The following is an 18769-nucleotide window of genomic DNA, read 5'->3' as shown; positions in this document are numbered from 1 at the left end:
GTCTGGAATACAATGACCATTTCAGGGCCTAGACCTGCCTCCCCTCTCACACAGTTCTTGTTCAAAAATTGTGGGTTATTTTCCAAAAGCCATTGTTTTTATTTGCTGTACTACTTGATAGTTCTTGTTTCTCTGGGTCAGCGTCCCAGACTCTAGGCCCCCGGTGGCAGGGAATACATGGATGAGGTACCGGCTTCTCATCTTAAACCCTATGTGATTTCTTCCCATAACTGCCCCAAACCTCCAAGGATGTTAGGGGACTCCTCACCCAGGATTTTAGGGGACTCCTCACCCAGGATTTTAGGGGACTGAAATGTCTTTTATGTACTCTTTTAAAGCAACAAGGCTGTGTTTAGTTTTTACAGCTTCTGATAAGGCCACACCACCAGAGAATGTCTAAGAGCCTTGTGACAGATGGGTAAGGGCCACAAAATAAACGGGATCCTAATCTTTACCTTTTTCTCCTCCTTCTCCTCCCTGATCAAATAATGAGATTGTAATCGATAGTGCACCCATTGTCTGGCATGGCAAATCTCTAATCAGGAAAGTGTCCTGCCTTTCTAGGAAGCCACTCTGTGACCCACCTCTGAATCCCGCAAGACCACACCAGAGAGCCGGGCGCAAGATGAACCAGCACCCTGTCGGCTCAAGATGCACCAGACCCTCCGCCTGAAACCCGAGAGCCTGAAAATGTCTGCGTGCAGTGACTTTGTGGAGCACATCTGGAAGCCCGGGTCCTGCAAGAACTGCTTCTGCCTGCGGAGCGACCACCAGCTGGTGGCCGGCCCTCCCCAGCCCAGAGCGGGCAGCCTGCCCCCTCCACCGCGCCTGCCTCCCAGGCCTGAGAACTGCCGCCTGGAAGATGAAGGTGTGAACAGCTCACCTTACTCCAAGCCCACAATTGCCGTGAAGCCCACCATGATGAGCTCCGAGGCCTCTGATGTGTGGACAGAGGCCGGCCTGAGTGCCGAAGTCTCGCAGGTGAGGCTGACTAACACTCGTGGTATTTTTACAGGGGCTGCTCCTGTTTGAACGCTTGGTGACTGGCTGGCAGCCAGGGAGGGCTGTTCCAGCAAGAAACCTGCAGGATGGCTTCCTGTCAGCTGGCCCTGAGATGGCTTTTGCCTGGGATTCACTGTAGCTGCTCTCCTTTCTCTCTGTCCCTTTAGGCTAATCTAGTCCCCCAGAATTTCCTCCTGTGATTTGCAGACTGTGTAGGGCAGACAAAAAATGAAGCTTTTTAAAAAAAGTTTTAAATTTTCTTAATTGATCATTTTAAATATATACACAAGTAGCAGTAATTGCAAAGTGAATCGCATGCACCCAATACCCTTCAATATGAACTTCAGCAACCATCAACTCATGACCAATCTCATTTCACCTCCCCCCCGCACTGATCCCTCTTCCTTATGATTTTAAAGCAAACCCCAGATATCACATCATTTCAATACATACCTTTCAAAGATAAAGTCTTTATGAAAAACATAACCACAATACCATCATCACGCTTAATTTTTTTTTTTTTTTTTTTTTTTGAGATGGAGTCTTGCTCTGTCACCCAGGCTGGAGTGTAGTGGCACGATCTCTGCTCACTGCAACTTCCGACTCCCTAGTTCAAGCGATTCTCCTGCCTCAGCCTCCTGAGTAGCTGGGATTACAGGCGCCTGCCACCATGCCCTGCTAATTTTTGTGTTTTTAGTAGAGATAGGTTTCACCATGTTGGCCTTGATCTCTTGACCTCGTGATCTGCCCACCTCGGCCTCCCAAAGTGCTGTGATTATAGACGTGAGGCACCACTAATTTTTTTTTCTGTCACCCAGGTTGGAATGCAGTGATGTGATCTCAGCTCACTGCACCTTCCACCTCTAGGGTTCAAGCAATTCTCCTGCCTCACCCTCCCAAGCAACTGGGGCTATAGGCGCATACCTCCATGCCCAACTAATTTTTGTATTTTTAGTAGAGACGAGGTTTCACCATGTTGGTTAGTTGGTTAGACTGGTGTTTAACTCCTGACCTCAAGTGATCCACCCACCTCGGACTCCCAAAGTGCTGAGATTACAGGTGTGAGCCACCACACCTGGCCTGTTTTTTTAGTTTTTAATTTTTATTTTATTATTATTATTTTGTTGAGACACTCTCACTGTTGCTCAGGCTGAAGTGCAGCATTGAGATCTTGGCTCACTGCAACCTCCGCCTCCCAGGCTCAAGTGATTCTCCTGCCTCAGCCTCCTAGGAAGCTGAGACTAGAGGTGCATGCCACCATGCTTGGTTACTTTTTTTTTTTTTGGTGGAGATCGGATCTTACTATGTTGCCCAGGCTGGTCTTAAATTCCTGGTCTCGAACTCCTAGGCTCAAGTAATCCATCTGCCTCAGCCTCCCATAGTGCTGGGATTATAGGCGTAAGCCACCATACCTGGCTCCACACTTCGAAATATTAGCAGTAATTCCTTAATATTATCTAATACCCAGCCAGTACTCCTGTTTCCAATTTTGAAGCTTGGATTTTACCAGCTTTTTTTCTAGGGTCACTAAAAACAGTTACACCCTAGAGGCCAGACCATTCTGCTCATTCTACAGGTAACCTTTACAAAGTCAGAGGGCACATAACCCAGGGCTGCTGGCATCTGCTGTCTTTAGACACATTTAGGAAGCTATGTGGCTAAGACATGTTCTAGGAACTGCTTGCTACCTGTTTGACCTCTCTGCCTGTTCTAGTTTTCTTGACCAATATGGTGAGTAGGTGAGGAAGGCTGTGAGTATATATGAAAGCTAACGTCAATTCTAAATCAGGGGAGGCTTCATTAAGGAAAGGCATTTCCTTGGGTTGCGATGAACTTGATGTCCCCTTCCGGGCTGCTCTGTTTTTTCCTAAACTGATTACACCCATTCTCCAGGCCATTCTCAATACCTTCAGCCTTCACCAACCTGAGCCAGGGACTCTTTAAGCTCAGAACCACCTGGGAAAGAAGCCAGAGGCAGGCCCTGCTTTGAGGCTGCTTCTAAAAGTGGGGGTAAGGGAGGACATTAGACCAGAAGGAGGAGGAAACGGTGACTTCAGGGGTGGTATTGACCAGTCCACATCTTTGTCTCATAGCCCAACGAGTCCAACCACTCGCACAGGCTCAGGCTGAGGTCACTGCTGTAGGTGGGAGAAAGAGGACCTCTGGCATAGTTGGAAGCAAAGCACAGAAAGAAGCGAGGAAGCCCAGATCCAGTTCAGAAGCCACCGCTCACCCTGATCCAGTTCAGAAACCACCCCTCACTCTCCTGTTCTGCCCACACCCACCCACCCAATGTGTTTCTTTTTTCTTTCTTTTTTCTTTCTTTCTTTTTTTTTTTTGAGACAGAGTCTGGCTCTGTCGCCCAGGCTGGAATGTGGTGGCATGATTTGGGTCACTGCAACCTCCGCCTCCTGGGCTCAAGCCATCCTTCCACCTCAGCCTCCAAAGTAGCTGGGACTACAGGCACACAGCACCACGCCCAGCAAGGTTTTGTATTTTTTTTGTAGAGATGGGATTTTGCCATGTTACCCAGGCTCGTCTTGAACTCCTGGGCTCAAGCAATCTGCCCTCCTCAGCCTCCCATAGTGCTGGGATTACAGGTGTGAGCCACGGCGCCTGGCTCCAGTGTGTCCCGTGTGTTTTCAAAACACTTAACGACTTCGATTTCTTCAGGCATGCGCTGTGATTGGGTTATCAAAAAACTCACAAACTCAAAGCAAAAATTAAACAAAACCCCAAGCTCCATTTTCCACTGGGTGAGAGAAGTTGCAAGGGAGGAAGAAGGTAAAGTGTCCTTTTTCAGAGTTATATTTTTCTTTTCCTACTTCACAGACTTAAGCCAAAAGCATTACAATCCATGGGTGGGAAGCATGGCTCAGTGTCTGGGAAGACAAATGGCTCAGCGGGTGCCCCAGCAATGATCACAGGGCCGTAGGGAGATCAGAAGGTGGGCGTGCACTGAATCCCCGGCCCCAGCGCCCCTGCACTGCACTACAGAAGACAATCTACAGTATCATTGCCCTTCCCTCTCACTTTTCCTCTCTCTCTTTTTTCTATGACAAGTTCTAATATAAGTCATTTTGCGTTGGGCTTGTGTGTAGGTCATCTGGAGACGAGCGCCTGGCAAGCTTCCCCTCCCGAAGCAGGAGGATGCCCCCGTTGTCTACCTGGGCAGCTTCCGAGGTGTACAGAAGCCTGCTGGTCCCTCTACCTCCCCTGACGGCAACTCCCCTCGCTGTCCCCCAGCTTACACCATGGTTGGCCTGCACAACCTTGAGCCCCGCGGCGAGAGGAACATTGCTTTCCACCCAGTGAGCTTCCCTGACGACAAGGCTGGGCACAAAGAAAAACCCTCATTTCCTTACCAAGACCGGTCCTCCACCCAGGGGAGCTTCCGCCAGAAACTGGCTGCCTTTGCTGGGACCACATCTGGCTGTCACCAGGGTCCTGGGCCCCTGCGGGAATCCCTGCCCTCGGAGGATGACGGTGATCAAAGGTGCTCGCCCTCCGGGGACAGCGAGGGCGGAGAGTACTGCTCCATTCTGGATTGCTGCCCTGGGAGCCCTGTTGCCAAGGCTGCCTCCCAGGCTGCAGGCTCCCGGGGCAGGCATAGTGGCAGGGACGGCTCACCCACGTGCTGGGAGCAGGGGAAGTGTGCAGGGCCCACAGAGCAGGAGAAGCGGGGCCTGAGCTTCCCCAAGGAGTGCTGTAGCCAGGGCCCCACTGCCCACCCATCCTGCCTGGGCCCCAAGAAAGCGTCCTTCACCTCGGAGGCTGCCACTTCTTCTGACGGCCTCGCCTGTGGCAGCGGCAGCGGCAGCGGCGCCAGCAACCCCTTCGTCCCCCATCTCGAGAGTGATTACTGCTCCCTCATGAAGGAACCTACCCCAGAGAAGCAGCAGGACCTTGGCTGCCCAGGGGTGGCCTCTAGCAGATGCCTTGGGCTGACGGGGGAGCCCCAGCCCCCGGCCCACCCCAGGGAGGCTACACAGCCTGAACCCATCTATGCTGAGAGTACCAAGAGGAAGAAGGCAGCTCCGTTGCCTTCCAAGCCACAGGCCAAGACAGAACACGCAGCAGCTGCGCAGGGCCAAGGCCAGGGTCAAGGCCAGGGCCAGGTATGGACAGGTAATGCCTGGGCCCAGAAAACAGCATCTGGTTGGGGCCAGGACAGCCCAGACCCAACTCCCCAGGTGGCAGCCACCATCACCGTCATGGCGGCCCACCCGGAAGAGGACCATCGGACGATCTACCTGAGCAGCCCTGACTCTGCCGTGGGGGTGCAGTGGCCGCCAGGGCCTGGGAGCCAGAACTCCGAGGTGGGTGAAGAGGAGACTTTGGCTAGGCAGGGGCTGAGCTCCAGGGAGAGCCATGCTCACAGTGCCAAGGAGAGCAAGCCCAAGGAGAGGCCCGCCATTCCCCCCAAGTTGTCCAAGAGTAGCCCTGGAGGGTCCCCGGTGTCACCATCTGCCGGAGGGCCCCCGGTGTCACCGCTGGCTGACCTCAGTGATGGGAGCTCTGGCAGCAGCGGCATTGGGCCCCAGCCTCCATCCCGAGGCCCTGCTGACCCCATTCCTCCCTGCCGGACCAACGGTGTCACTCTCAGTGACCCATCCAGGTGTCCCCAGCCTGTGACCTCAGCCTTGGACCAGAGGCGGCCCAGGTTCCAGGCAGGCACCTGGAGTCGTCAGTGCCGGATAGAGGAAGAAGAGGAGGTGGAGCAGGAATTGCTGAGTCACAGCTGGGGAAGAGAGACCAAAAATGGCCCCACGGACCATTCAAACTCCACGACCTGGCACCGTCTCCACCCCACAGATGGCTCCTCTGGGCAGAACAGCAAAGTTGGGACTGGGATGAGCAAATCGGCCTCTTTTGCCTTTGAGTTCCCCAAGGACAGAAGTGGGATTGAGACATTCTCACCTCCTCCTCCACCTCCAAAGTCGAGGTGAGTACCATTGTCTGCCTGGGACTCTCTCTGCAGGGCAAAGGGCTCTTCCAGAAACCTTTGCCCTCATGAAAGCTTTCAGACCCGGGCCCCAGAATCTGCCCAAAGGCCCTTGTGCCTTTATGTAAATTTCCCCCAGGGTCCCAGTGCAGCCCTGGGAGAGCAGGAGAGCAGGAGTTGTGGCCTCTTTGTATCCAGCAAAAAAACCTACATGTGGGGCCCTGCTTGGGATTGGTGATTTGAAATCAATCTTTCCAAGAAGCGCCACCAAGCTGTTGCCATTTGTTTGGTGCCTGCATTTTTATAGTCTGGTCCTCTTTTTATTGCCCAGTTCTCTGAAGTGTCTTCAGTAGGCTTTTTTTCCAGGAAGTCCTGAATATTTTCATTTAATTTAAACATGCAAAAGAGGGCAAAAGGAGGTTATGCTATAAGATTTAGGGAGATTTAAAAAATATTAAAAAACATTTTTTAAAGATTTGGGGAGGGAAGGCCGGGCACAGTGGCTCACGCCTGTAATCCCAGCACTTTGGGAGGCCAAGGCGGGCGAATCACAAGGTCAGGAGATCGAGACCATCCTGGCTAATACGGTGAAACCCTGTCTCTACTTAAAATACAAAGAAAATTAGCCGGGCGCGGTGGCAGGTGCCTATAGTCCCAGCTACTCAGGAGGCTGAGGCAGGAGAATGGTGTGAACCTGGGAGGCAGAGCTTGCAGTGAGCAGAGATCCCGCCACTACACTCCAGCCTGGGAGACAGAGCGAGACTCCTTCTCAAAAAAAAAAAAAAAAAAAAAAAAAGATTTGGGGAAGCAAACAGTTAATGCCAAATAAATGTGTGTCCAATAAACTGTTACCACAATGGTGATTAGGTCTTGGGGCCAAAAGCAGAAAATAGGAAGCTTTACACATGGTTAGGAACCCTCAGACGTGGGTTTTTAGAGAAAAAAAATGTAGTTTCGTGTTAGCATGCTGAAACTCAGTTTTCTCTACTGCTTCCCTGCTATCTCCTACCAGTTTAAAGTGCCTTTTAAAGGCTCAAGAAAAATAAATGGTCTTTTTTTTTTTTTAAGCTATTGAGCTGTGGATGGGACTTAAATGCTGGGGGAAAAAAATTTCTTTCGATTAGAACAAAACTGATTCCTGTTAGGAAAAGGAGAAACCTACTGTTTTTCAAAAAATTACAGCCTTTCTGAACAGACTTGCTTGAGTCATGTCATTTCCAGTGGTTCTGTTTCAGCTGATGTGCCTCTGGGCTGATGTCAGAAACAAGGAAATTGACCACAGAGAGAAGCAGTTAGGACACTTGACTTTGAACATCAAGGCGTCTCAGGCACTGATGGGATCTAACGTGGGTTTTTTTCTCATGACCACTACTTTGTTCTGGAATTGCATTGGCCGCCCACCATGCAGAACAGACGTCTTCCAGATCCTGAGGTGATTGCAGACTCTTTGGCAGCCGCGTGAACTCCCCGAATGAATGAGGGATTCAGCAGCTAAGATGAGCTTCCGTTTATACAGCACTCACTATGGGCCAGGCATGGATTTAAAAGAGTTAGACATAACAACTCATTTCATCCTCAGAACAGCCCTAAGAGGTAGGAATTGCCAGCCCCAATTTACAGATGACAAAGCAGAGATGGAGAGCTAGAGTAACCAGCCTAAGGTTCCTGCCATACCCGCAAGAATCCTAAGTCTACGCTCCTCCTGAACCTATAGGACATCAAGGAGCATGGAAATTGAGCAGAGCATGAGAGTAAAACGTCTAAATTGTATCTGCCTGCCTCAGTCCTGGGTAAATTAGTGGAAAGCACAGATATTGGCACTAGACCAAGTTCCTATTCCCTCTCTCTCACTTACAAATAGAGTGACCTTGCATAAGCCACTCACTGTGACTGAGTCTCCAGTCTCTACTCTAGAAGAGTCAGTCAGTCTCTAAACTGAGAGTCTGGAGTCTCTTCTCTAAAATGAGATGATAATAGTACTTTGATAACACCCTGCTATTGAAAGCCTCTAATGAGACAAACAATGGAATCCAATGCAAAGGTTAGTTATGATGTAGGCAAAAGCCACCCGGGCTGTTGATTGCACAATGACACCCACACCCTATAGGAACTAGCATGGCTCAATCCCAGGAACTCCACCCTAAGCCTTGGAGAAGTAACTAAAATTTACTCCTTTAAGAATCTCAGGGCTTGGAGAAATCCCAGTAACCGTAGCAACATGACTCAGGTAGGGTTTTAATTAGCATCTGGGTTGAGATCAGAGTTTTTTCGGCCCAGTTTGTTATGATAAAACCCTTAGATTACATATAACTCAAGCTCGGTGGGAATCGGAGGTTCAAGATTTCAGCTCTTAAAAAATAAACAAGTTAGAGGAGAAACAAGAATTAAAAAGAAGGGCTGGAGTTAGTGGCTCTTGCCTGTAATCATAGCACTTTGGGAGGCCAAGGTGGGCGGACCGCTTGAGCCCAGGAGTTCGAGACCAACCTGGGCAACATGGTGAAACCCAGTCTCCACCAAAAAAGATACGAAAATTAGCCAGGCATGGTGGCACACACCTGTCATCCCAGCTTCTCTGGGGGCTGAGGTGGGAGGATGGCTTGAGCCCAGGAAGCGGAGCTTAGAGTGAGCTGTGACTGTGCTACTATACTCCAGCCTGAGCAGCAGAGGAAGGCCCTGTCTCAAAAAAAAAAAAAAAAAAAAAAAAATCTAGAAAATAAAATTATCTTAAGAGAACACAGAAAAAGAACAGCATCTTATATTATTTAAAATAAGCTAGAATATATTTTCATTTGGGGAAGCATTTTCATTTCTCAAGCATTACCGACATTATCTTTGGAATCTCCCTGTGAGAAGATAAGAGGGCAGGCTTGGGAACATATGCTGACTTTTACTTCTGGAACTCCGTACCTCCCCTGGGGATAGTGCCAGGAACCCCAGAGTCTTCCAACCTAGTAGGTCAGGGTGTTGGCAAATCAGAGTGTCAGTGAGAATGCAGCCAGCAGTTGATCCGGCACCAATTCCAGTACACACTGGTAATTATGGCAGGCTGATGTCAGTTTTCCAACATAGAAAAACGTGGAAGGTCTTCAGGCAACATACAAGGTCAACTTGATTTTTTCACATGGGTCCCTTTGTGAAATAGATCCTATTTCTAATGATCAGCTTCATTCTGTGCGTTACCTATGCTTAAACCTCTAGAAAAAGGGGTTGCTTCATATGGGACTCTGTTCCTTTCCACTTACGTGGTGTGAGAAAGACAGATTGTCGGCTTCCTTAGGCCATTATGGAAGAACAGGGAATGATTTTCTCTTTTACCTGTTGTTCTGTTTATTGCCCTATTTTGCAAAACTGATTCTGACCTGGAGGAAAAAAAATAGATGTTAAGAATGACTTGGCTTCTTGGAGTCCTGCGTTGAATGTTTGGCAGTAGTTCATCTGTCTTTTTGAGATACTGACCTTTGTAAACTCCCATTCGTGTTCCTGAGAAACCTCTTGCTGGAATGTCCTGCAGGACAAAGGCTCTCCATGCTCATTTCATGCACAGAACAGTTCTTCTTTGGAGGAGTTTAAGTGGATGCCCAACCCTCCTCCCCAGGCAGGTATGGCAAGGCCTGGATACTTCCTTCCTGTTGCTGTCAAGGCAAGATTTTATACCCGCAAAGTCACACTTACTGAGAATGATGGATCTCACAGAGTCTCTGGGTCACCCCTGTCCCAGTATAAGGCAGAATTATAAGATGAGGATCAACAAGTACTGCTGGTTAGGAAACAAAAATACTTCAGGAAAGAAAGGTGGACTCTTAGTTTAAATGTCATGCTTAAGACTTAATGGCTATTTGGTCAGGCATGGTGGCTCACGCCTATAATCCCAGCACTTAGGGAGGCTGAGGCAGGTGGATCACTCGGGGTAAGGAGTTCGAGACCAGCCTGGCCAACATTAACAAGAACAGCAGAGCTGGGGAAACAATTAAGATGAGAAAGAACCAAATTGCTTTCTGCCTTTTGCTTTTTCACAGATGCAAACCCAGTTTTAAATGACTTAACGAGTTTTGGGTGACCAGGTTAGTTGAAAGAGAATCATCTGGTTAGTGCAGACAAGCGTTTCACAAAGAAACCTCAAATTAGAAGAAGAGGCCTGAGCCCGGGTGGAATTGAGGGTGACAGGCGACTAAGAAATAAGACAGATTTATGTGGTTTCAGTGTCTAATGGTCTGGCCCCAGGTGAGACTAATCAAAAGAAAATTTCCCCAAGAAAGTGGGCCGTGTCTTTGTTTTTTGTATGTTGTTTTGTTTTGAGACAGTCTCACTCTGCTGCCCAGGCTGGAGTGCAGTGGTGCCATCTCACCACAGACTCCTCTTGCCAGACTCAGGTGATCCTCTCACCCCAGCCTCCTGAGTAGCTGGGACTACCGGTGCATGCCACCATGTCCCGCTAATTTTTATATTTTTGTAGAGATGGGTTTTCACCATGTTTCCCAGGCTGGTCTTAAACTCCTGGGCTCAAATGATCCACCTGCCTCAGCCTCCCAAAGTGTTAGGATTACAGGCATGAGCGACCACGCCCAGCTGATGTCTTTGTTTTAAAGTTATCACTCATGCCAATTTGAATTTTAACCCACTACTTGCTAAATTCACCCCTTCTTCTGTGGGGCTGCTGGGGAGCAGAGGTTAAATCTATTCTTGGGCTTTTGCTCCCTTCACTCTTTTATTTTTTATTTTTTTAGACAGAATCTCTGTTGCTCAGGCTAGAGGGCAGTGGTGGTACCTTGCCTTACTGCAACCTCCACCTCCTGCGTTCAAGTTATTTGCCTGCCTCAGCCTCCCAAGTAGCTAGGATTATAGGCACGCCACCACGCATGGCTAATTTTTGTATTTTAGTAGAGATGGGGTTTCGCCATGTTGCCCAGGCTGATCTTGAACTCCTGACTTCAAGTGACCCACCTGCCTTGGCCTCCCAAAGTGCTGGGATTACAGGTGTGAGCCACCGTGCCTGGTCTTGTGCGCCTGGTCTTGTGCTCACTCTTAATTCTCCTCCTGAGCTGCTTCTCAGTAGACAGGTAGTGACAGTGTCATGAGTGGAGTTCGTTTCTATCCGCAGAGATGGCCACATCACTAAACAGAGGAACTGACATGACTTCACTGTGTGGTCTCTCTTGAAACATGGTCTCTGGGCGTGAACCAGGAGGATGGGCGTAGCATGAGTGAGACGAGTGTTTGTCTCCAGTCTCCACATCCAATCTGATTAGAGCTTCCAATGTTTTCTTCTACAGACCCTTTCTACTATAATGGATGACAGTTGGGTGGCAATGTTTTACTAGGAAATCCCATACTCTTGATGCATAACTGCCTTTTCTGGGTGGCATTTTGAAAATCACAGTTTGTATTAGGAAGCACTATATTTAGAGAATCGTCATGGACTGTGTTTAGCCTTTTTGACAAAACTTAAATAAGTAGGCTGGAGGTCAAGTTGGTCAGGGGAGAATAAATACTGGCCGTATTTTAGTAGCCCCCACAGATACACAGAGTATGGCAAACAGAACAAAGCATATGTACCAATAATGCATGTTTATATTTTGTCCCATGCCAGGGGCAAATTCATAGTTGGCCTGTTCCCATAAGTATGGGGATGGAACTTTGAAACACAGGACATCTAATGATACTGTAAGCAGGGACCATTGAAATTGATTCCTAGGGTCTTGTTCTACAATTTCTTTAAAAATTACTGATTTGACAGCGATATGTATTCAACATACAAGACTTTCTAATTTTGAGCTTACATTCTTGACTAAGGCTGGCAATGAGAGATTCTTTATTTAATTTATCAGCTATCTATTAATTGTCTACTTTTGATTAGGCTCTGTGCAAGGCGCTAAAAAGCCAGTTACTGGGGTTCTGTTCCTTAACGATCCTCAGGATTGAGTTGGTAAGAATTAAATCAGCAGCTGTGCAGTATGACTGTCAAAGCTCGACCCCTGCTTTGATTCCCTTTGTTGAGACAGGTTCTTATAGGACCTGGATTCTCACCACATCCTCTGTTCTGTTTAGGGAACACAAAGGTAAGCTCAGCTCTGTGTCCAGGAGTGCCTTATAGTCCTCTCCCTTAACTGTGTTTGTTTCAACTTGATCCAAGATCAGGATTAGTACAAGCTTGTAAAAAACAAACAAACAAACCAAAAAAAAAAAAAAACTTTTATTTTTTACAAAATAGGCCAGATACACTTTGAAGGTAAAGAGCTTGCTTAACCATCTGCAACTCCTAAGGTGGAACTCAAAGCATCGCATGTAGTAGATGCTCAAGAAATGTTTGTTAAATGGACAGTTGTAGACAGAGACAATGCCATGTTTATTTCATTTTCCAGAAAGGCACCTGACTCCTTGCTTTGCACATAACAGGTGCTCAAGAAATGTTGAAGAAAAAAAGCAAATTGCTTTGAATGCAGTGTATCCTAAAACCAGACTTCCAGGTTGCCCGTGTACTCTGTTCAGGCCTCTGGTTTGGCTGTTAACACAGTGTATCTTTTATTACATTAAAATGGGTCCACGTTTGCATCTCCTCAAGAAATTATAAACTCGTGGGAGTGCAGGGATGTGTCTCATACATTCTTCCTTGACTTCTCCATAGCATACCTCAGCACAGAGTTGGATATGTAGTAGATATTCAATGGCGAATTACTGATTTTTCTTTTAAAAAAGCAAGCCAGAGTGAACTACAAATGTGATAGTTCCTGGCCTGATATTTCACTGGGGACCCATCGTAATTCTGCAACTATTCTCACTCAATAGAACATTACCACCTTGAGTTAAAGAGGCTAAGAGGCCAAGGTTAATCATTATTAAAGATTCAAGGTGGGCAAACACCATGTGGGCACAATGCATCCTTTCATGGATTAATTACTCTCCAATGATTATACATTTCACTCTTGCTGCTGGTCTCTATTACCCTGCTTTTTTTTTTTTTTCCAACCTGAGCAGGTGTGTAGAGCCAGCATTCTCTTGCCAAAATAATGTTCTCGGGTAGTAATCATCTAAACACCTTTTTTTCCACCAGAGCGTTACAAGGAATTCTAAGGTGTGGTTTTGCTTCTCTGAGAATAGATTTTCCGTGCTTTCTCAGGTGCATTGCAAAATACAAGCTTAGGCAGTGTGGTCAGTCCCCCTCTGTCCCTCACGTTGTCAGAGGGACTTTGTTCCCAGAATGGCCAGCCTACATTTGATCTGCATAATTGGTTGTGAAACTCACCAATTGGTAGGAAATTTTCTCTGTTAGTGGCACAAAGAATGTTTTTTGTTGTTGTTTTGGGATTGTTAATGTCCTCATTAAAGATCTTACATTTCTTTCTATCAGGGTTGATAGACCAACTACAAATAATACCCTGTGTCCCTTTCTGCAGTAATAGGTTTCAGAGTTTAAAGATCAGGGTCTGCATCCTGTGTGCTTGCGTTGCTCATTATTTCTTTCTATTGACTTTTGGGCAGAGCCCTGAAAATGTTGGGCGTTAGGAGTGTTTATACTGTTCCCATACAACTCTGTAAAATTCCCTGCTTTAATTAGCTTCAGTCCGATGCACTGGACGGCTTCTTGTCTGCGCTTCTGTGACAGGCAGACTTATATAAACAGCTGTTCTTTGTTGGATGAAGAGGGGCGCTTCCAGGCCAAAGGCTACTTTAAAAATTTTTATTCTCAGATATTTTCTCTCCAGTAGTACCTATCACGGTTAAATGTTCCCCCCGACTTCCCAGTAGTTTGGTTTTTAGCCATTTCATAGCAATTTATACGTGTGCTGTGAAAAGTTTTCTAAAGTCTAAAACCTAAACACATAGCTGGTGGTGATATTACTTGATGTTCCTGAGTTGTAGAAAGCTCTTCAGAATAGCTTCTGCTCTTTATGAGCTCCACATGGCAGTCAAAATTAATGATATTAAAAAACACTAGATATAGCCAGGCGCCATGGCACACGCCTGTAATCCCAGCATTTTGGGAGGCTGAGGCAGGTGGATCACGAAGTCAGGAGATCGAGACCATCCTGGCTAACATGGTGAGACCCCATCTCTACTAAAAATACAAAAAATTAGCTGGGCATGGTGGCGGGCACTTGTAGTCCCAGCTACTTGGGAGGCTGAGGCAGGAGAATCGGTTGAACTCAGGAGGCGGAGGTTGCAGTGAGCTGAGATGGCGCCACTGTGCTCCAGCCTGGGTGACAGAGCAAGACTCCATCTCAAAACAAACAAACAAAAAAAACCCACTAGGTACATACAAGAACAGTTGAGATAAATTGACACAGTAGTAAGTAATATGATCTTATGACCTTGAAGGTCAAGAAGAAAAGGAGGCAGAGTCCAATTTTAAAAGCAGTCAGAGTGGTGGCATCACTTAATATAATTCTTTTTTTTTTTTTTTTTTTTTTTTTTTTGAGATGGAGTCTTGCTCCTTCCACCCAGGCTGGAGTGCAGTGGCGCGACCTCAGCTCACTGCAACCTCCGCCTCCCAGGTTCGAGTAATTCCCCTGCCTCGGCCTCCCGAGTAGCTGGGATTACAGGTGCCTGCCACCACGCCTGGCTGATTTTTGTATTATTAGTAGAGATGGGGTTCACCATGTTGGCCAGACTGGTCTTGAACTCCTGACCTCAGGTGATCCACCTGTAATTCTTATAATACGTACAGATCAAAAGGATGGTAAGATTTTATGACTGCATATTCTTGAACCATGAGGACACTTGATTGCATCCTCCATGCCAATTCTGATCATTTGGAGCCCATGCATCAGGAAAGCTGGCCATGATCTATTCGTGGTGTCTCCAGGTTGTAGGGAGGTGGGGATGCAGATACATGTCATATGCTGGATATTTGCTGATTCCGCCATAAAACTTAAAATTTATCTTCTAAAATGCATAATGTGGCTGGGCACGGTGGCTCATACCTATAATCCTAGCCATTTAGGGAAGCAGGAGAATCACTTGCACCCAGGAGATCAAGACCAGCCTGGGCAACATAGTGAGACACTACCTCTAAAACAAAATACAAAAATGAGTAGGGCACGGTGGCACATACCTGTGGTCACAGCTACTTGGAAGGCTGAGGTGGGAGGATTGCTTGAGTCAGGAGGTCAAGGTTGCAGTCAGCCATGATCACATCACTGCACTCCATTCTGGGTGACAAGATCAGATCTTGTCTCAATAAAAAAAAAAAAAAAAAAAAAAAAGATAAAAATAAAATGCAAAATTTCCAGTGGTTGATAGCCATTTTTGTTAGTAATTCAAGAGTTTAAGAATTCCTGGCTGGGCTCAGTGGCTTTCATCTGTAATCCCAGCACTTTAGAAGACCAAGGCAGGAGGATCATCTGAGGTCAGGAGTTCAAGACCAGCCTGGCCAACATGGTGAAACCCTGTCTCTACTAAAAATACAAAAATTAGCTGGACATTGTGCCAGGCACCTGTAATCTCAGCTACTCGGGAGGCTGAGGCAGGAGAATCGCTTGAACCCGGGAGTCGGAGGTTGCAGTGAGCAGAGATCATGCCAGTTGCACTCTAGCCTGGGCAACAAGAGCGAAACTCCGTCTCAAAAAAAAAAGAATTTCTATACCTTTGGGTGGTGGGGGGACACTGTGCCATTCCTGTTTGGCAGATGATGGCCATTCTCTTTGAATACAGACTCTGATTTTAGACTGAAATGCCAAAATGTCTTGTTTCCTCTTAGTGAGTGATTATGAACGTCCCATGAATTTTAACCATTTTTGGAACTCTGCATTTTAGTAAGTAACAGTTACTATTAAGTTTATTACCCGTTATTTAAAGGATTATTTTCCTTTATAGGCCTTCAATTTGCTGTTTCTATCCTTAAATCTTATTAAGCAATGTGTTTTCACTTAGCCTTATTTTGTTTGTTTGTTTGTTTGTTTTGAGACAGGGTCTCACTCTGTTGCCCAGGCTGGAGTGCAGTGGCGTGATCTCAGCTCACTGCAGCCTCTGCCTCTTGGGTTCAAGAGATTCTCCTGCCTCAGCCTCCCAGGTAACTGGGATTACAGGGGCATGCCATGTCCAGCTAGTTTTTGTGTGCATATATATATATGTGTGTGTGTGTGTATATATATATATAGGGTTTCACCACATTGACCAGGCTGGTCTCAAACTCTCAAACTCCTGACCTCAGGTGATCCGCCCTCCTTGGCCTCCCAAAGTGCTGAGATTACAGGTGTGAGCCACTGCACCCGGCCTGCTTAGCCTTATTCTCTTTGGCTTGTTGCTTTATTTGTTTGTTTGTTTATTTATTTATTTATTTATTTATTTATTTTTGAGATGGAGTTTCATCGTTGTTGCCCAGGCTGGAGTGCAATGGCATGATCTCAGCTCACCACAACCTCAAACTCCTGGGTTCAAGTGATTCTCCTGCCTCAGCCTCCCGAATAGCTGGGATAACAGGCACCTGCCACCATGCCGGGCTAATTTTTTGTATTTTCAGTAGAGATGGGGTTTCTCCATGTTGATCAGGTGGTCTGGAACTCCTGACCTCAGGTGATCCATCTGCTTTGGCCTCCCAAAGTGTTGGAATTACAGGTGTGAGCCACCGTGCCCAGTGTATTGATTTTCATTGATTTGTATTGATTTTCAGTGTCCAGGATTGGGGAGTGAGGTGGCAGATGCGGGAGCTGTGTCAGAATCTTTGGGAGGGATAGTTTAACAATGAAAATTCAGTGATGTAACATAAATTTAAATTGGGAAAATGAAAACAAAACTATTGTTTTCATAACATATGCTACTTATAGTTTTTCTGAATCTTCTCCACTGGTGAAAAGATAGACCATCGTTTTTATAGAGATGCTTGATTGAAAACAGATCATGTCTCCCTAGGAGAAAATAGAAGAAAACCAGGACAGAGACATTTGTTGATCTGTCGTATTTCCTTGGTATCCTTTCTTCAAATCTTTCAAAATATCTTCTCTACATTCATGTCATCTTCAAGACGTGAAGATCTCAAACACTCTCGATGCTTGTCTGTGTTTCCTACAAAAAGCAGAAACCTGAGAAAGATAAGGAAGACTTTGCATGCAGAATAGACAAGATCCTTACAGTTCAGAGTCTGAGATTCCATCTTGACACTCATTTGATCGCTAAATATTGAAGACTTGTTGCAGGTGGAGCCATGACCATATATTGGTAGGAAAAGTACAGATTGCTTATGAGATGATTTTGACACACTGGTTGACCATATGGGGAAAACGAAACAAAACAAAAAAAAACAAAATTGAAATCCTACCATACAGTGTCATATAGTATAGTAAAAGTGGACTGCAGATGGAATAATGATCCAAATGAGAAAAATAAGACCAAACAGCAAATTTAAAAACATTCACAGCATTTTTAAGACCTTAGAAGAGTAAGCCATAAAATGATGGCTTTGACTTCATCAAATTAAGGATTTCTGTTAAACGGAGGATGCCATCGGCAGTTAATAGATGGGTGAGAAATTAAAGCAGTGTATCAAATACTGAGACGGGATTAACATGTAAGGTGCTCTCGTAATTCAAGCAGAACAATATGCGGAAACCAGTAGCAAAACAGGCAAAAAACATGGATAGGCGGTTAACAGGAGAGAAAAGCTAAATGCAGGGCAAGAACTTGAAGAGCTACTTAACTTCATTAATAATCAGAGAAGCATAAAGTTAACAGTAAAATAGCACATTATGTTAATCAGATTGATGAAAATTACAAAGTGGGATAATACCAAATTTCAGCAAAAATACAGGAAAAAGGCTATTAAACAGCTATTACATTAAGTATGAGACTACATCATGTCCCCACAACCTTCATTCCTGAGTGTATATTCACACAGGTCAGTAAGGGGACACAAACAAGGAAGTTCGTCACAACATTATAGTAGCGGGGAGTTAGAGCAAGTCCAGGTATTCATCTCTAGAGAAATAGGTAAGTAAAATGTTATGATTATGAAATAAACTATTTAATAGCAGTCAGAAGCAATGAACTAGAAATATGTCCAGAAACATGGGTGAACCTCATACTGGTATTGACTGAAATAACTGCGAGAATGAAATCTATAGCACAATATAGTTAATATAAATTAAATATAAACAGATTCATAAAATAACGCTATGTCTCTTTTTAAGGAAAACTGCATTCTTAACCTTTTATGTAGTTTTTAAAAGTAAACATACACATAAAATATGTATGTATGTTACATATAACATAAAATTCACCATCACAACCATTTTAAAGTATAAAGTTTAGTAGTATTTTCCATTTGTTGTATATTAAATCAGTCTCCATATATCTTTTCATTTTGCAAAACTGAAACTCTCCACCTTTAAACAACTTCCTATTTCTTCCTTCCCTTTGCCTCTGGGAACCACCATTACTTTCTGTCTCTAAATTTGACTACTCTAGGTACCTCATATAAATGGAATCATGCAGTACTTGTCTTTTTGTCCTTGCTTGTTTCACTTAGCATAATGTTCTCAAGGTTCATCCATCCTGTAGCATGTGTCAGAATTTCCTTGCTTTTAAAAGTTGAGTGATACTCCATTGTATGTACATACCGTTGTATTATTCTGAAATACATATTTTGTCTTCTTCCACTGTCCTGGCAAACAACTCTTAAAATTTTTGGAATCTTCAAAGTTGTGAAAAGTAAAAAGTTCCTCTTCAAAGTTTCCTTTTTATTAAGGAATAAATCCTAAGTGTTAGAACTAATAGTTTCTCTTAAAGACTAGCTTTTTGCAATAACTCTTCATTAAACCTTATATAGTCATTAGGTATAAAAGGATAAGCGTATTATATATGTGTGTGTGTATATATATATAAGCACATATA

General features: G+C 45.4%; 1 protein-coding gene across 6 annotated transcripts in view; it reads left to right on the top strand.

The window, feature by feature from the left end:
- The window catches only part of PRAG1 (PEAK1 related, kinase-activating pseudokinase 1), a 103593-nt gene that overhangs the window by 42152 nt on the left and 42672 nt on the right, over window positions 1–18769 (top strand). For all 6 annotated transcript variants that reach the window (XM_071068638.1, XM_071068637.1, XM_071068636.1 and 3 more), the window contains 2 exons: window positions 565–981; window positions 4104–5947. In XM_071068638.1, the coding sequence (XP_070924739.1) occupies window positions 652–981; window positions 4104–5947 (2174 nt within the window). In that variant the 5' untranslated portion in view covers window positions 565–651. The remainder of the gene's footprint in view (window positions 1–564; window positions 982–4103; window positions 5948–18769) is intronic.

The sequence above is a fragment of the Macaca nemestrina genome, chromosome 8, assembly GCF_043159975.1.
Source record: "Macaca nemestrina isolate mMacNem1 chromosome 8, mMacNem.hap1, whole genome shotgun sequence".
In the NCBI taxonomy this organism is placed as follows: Eukaryota; Metazoa; Chordata; class Mammalia; order Primates; family Cercopithecidae; genus Macaca; species Macaca nemestrina.
Note: the sequence above shows the minus strand (reverse complement) of the source record. Positions and strands in the feature narration are given on the sequence as shown.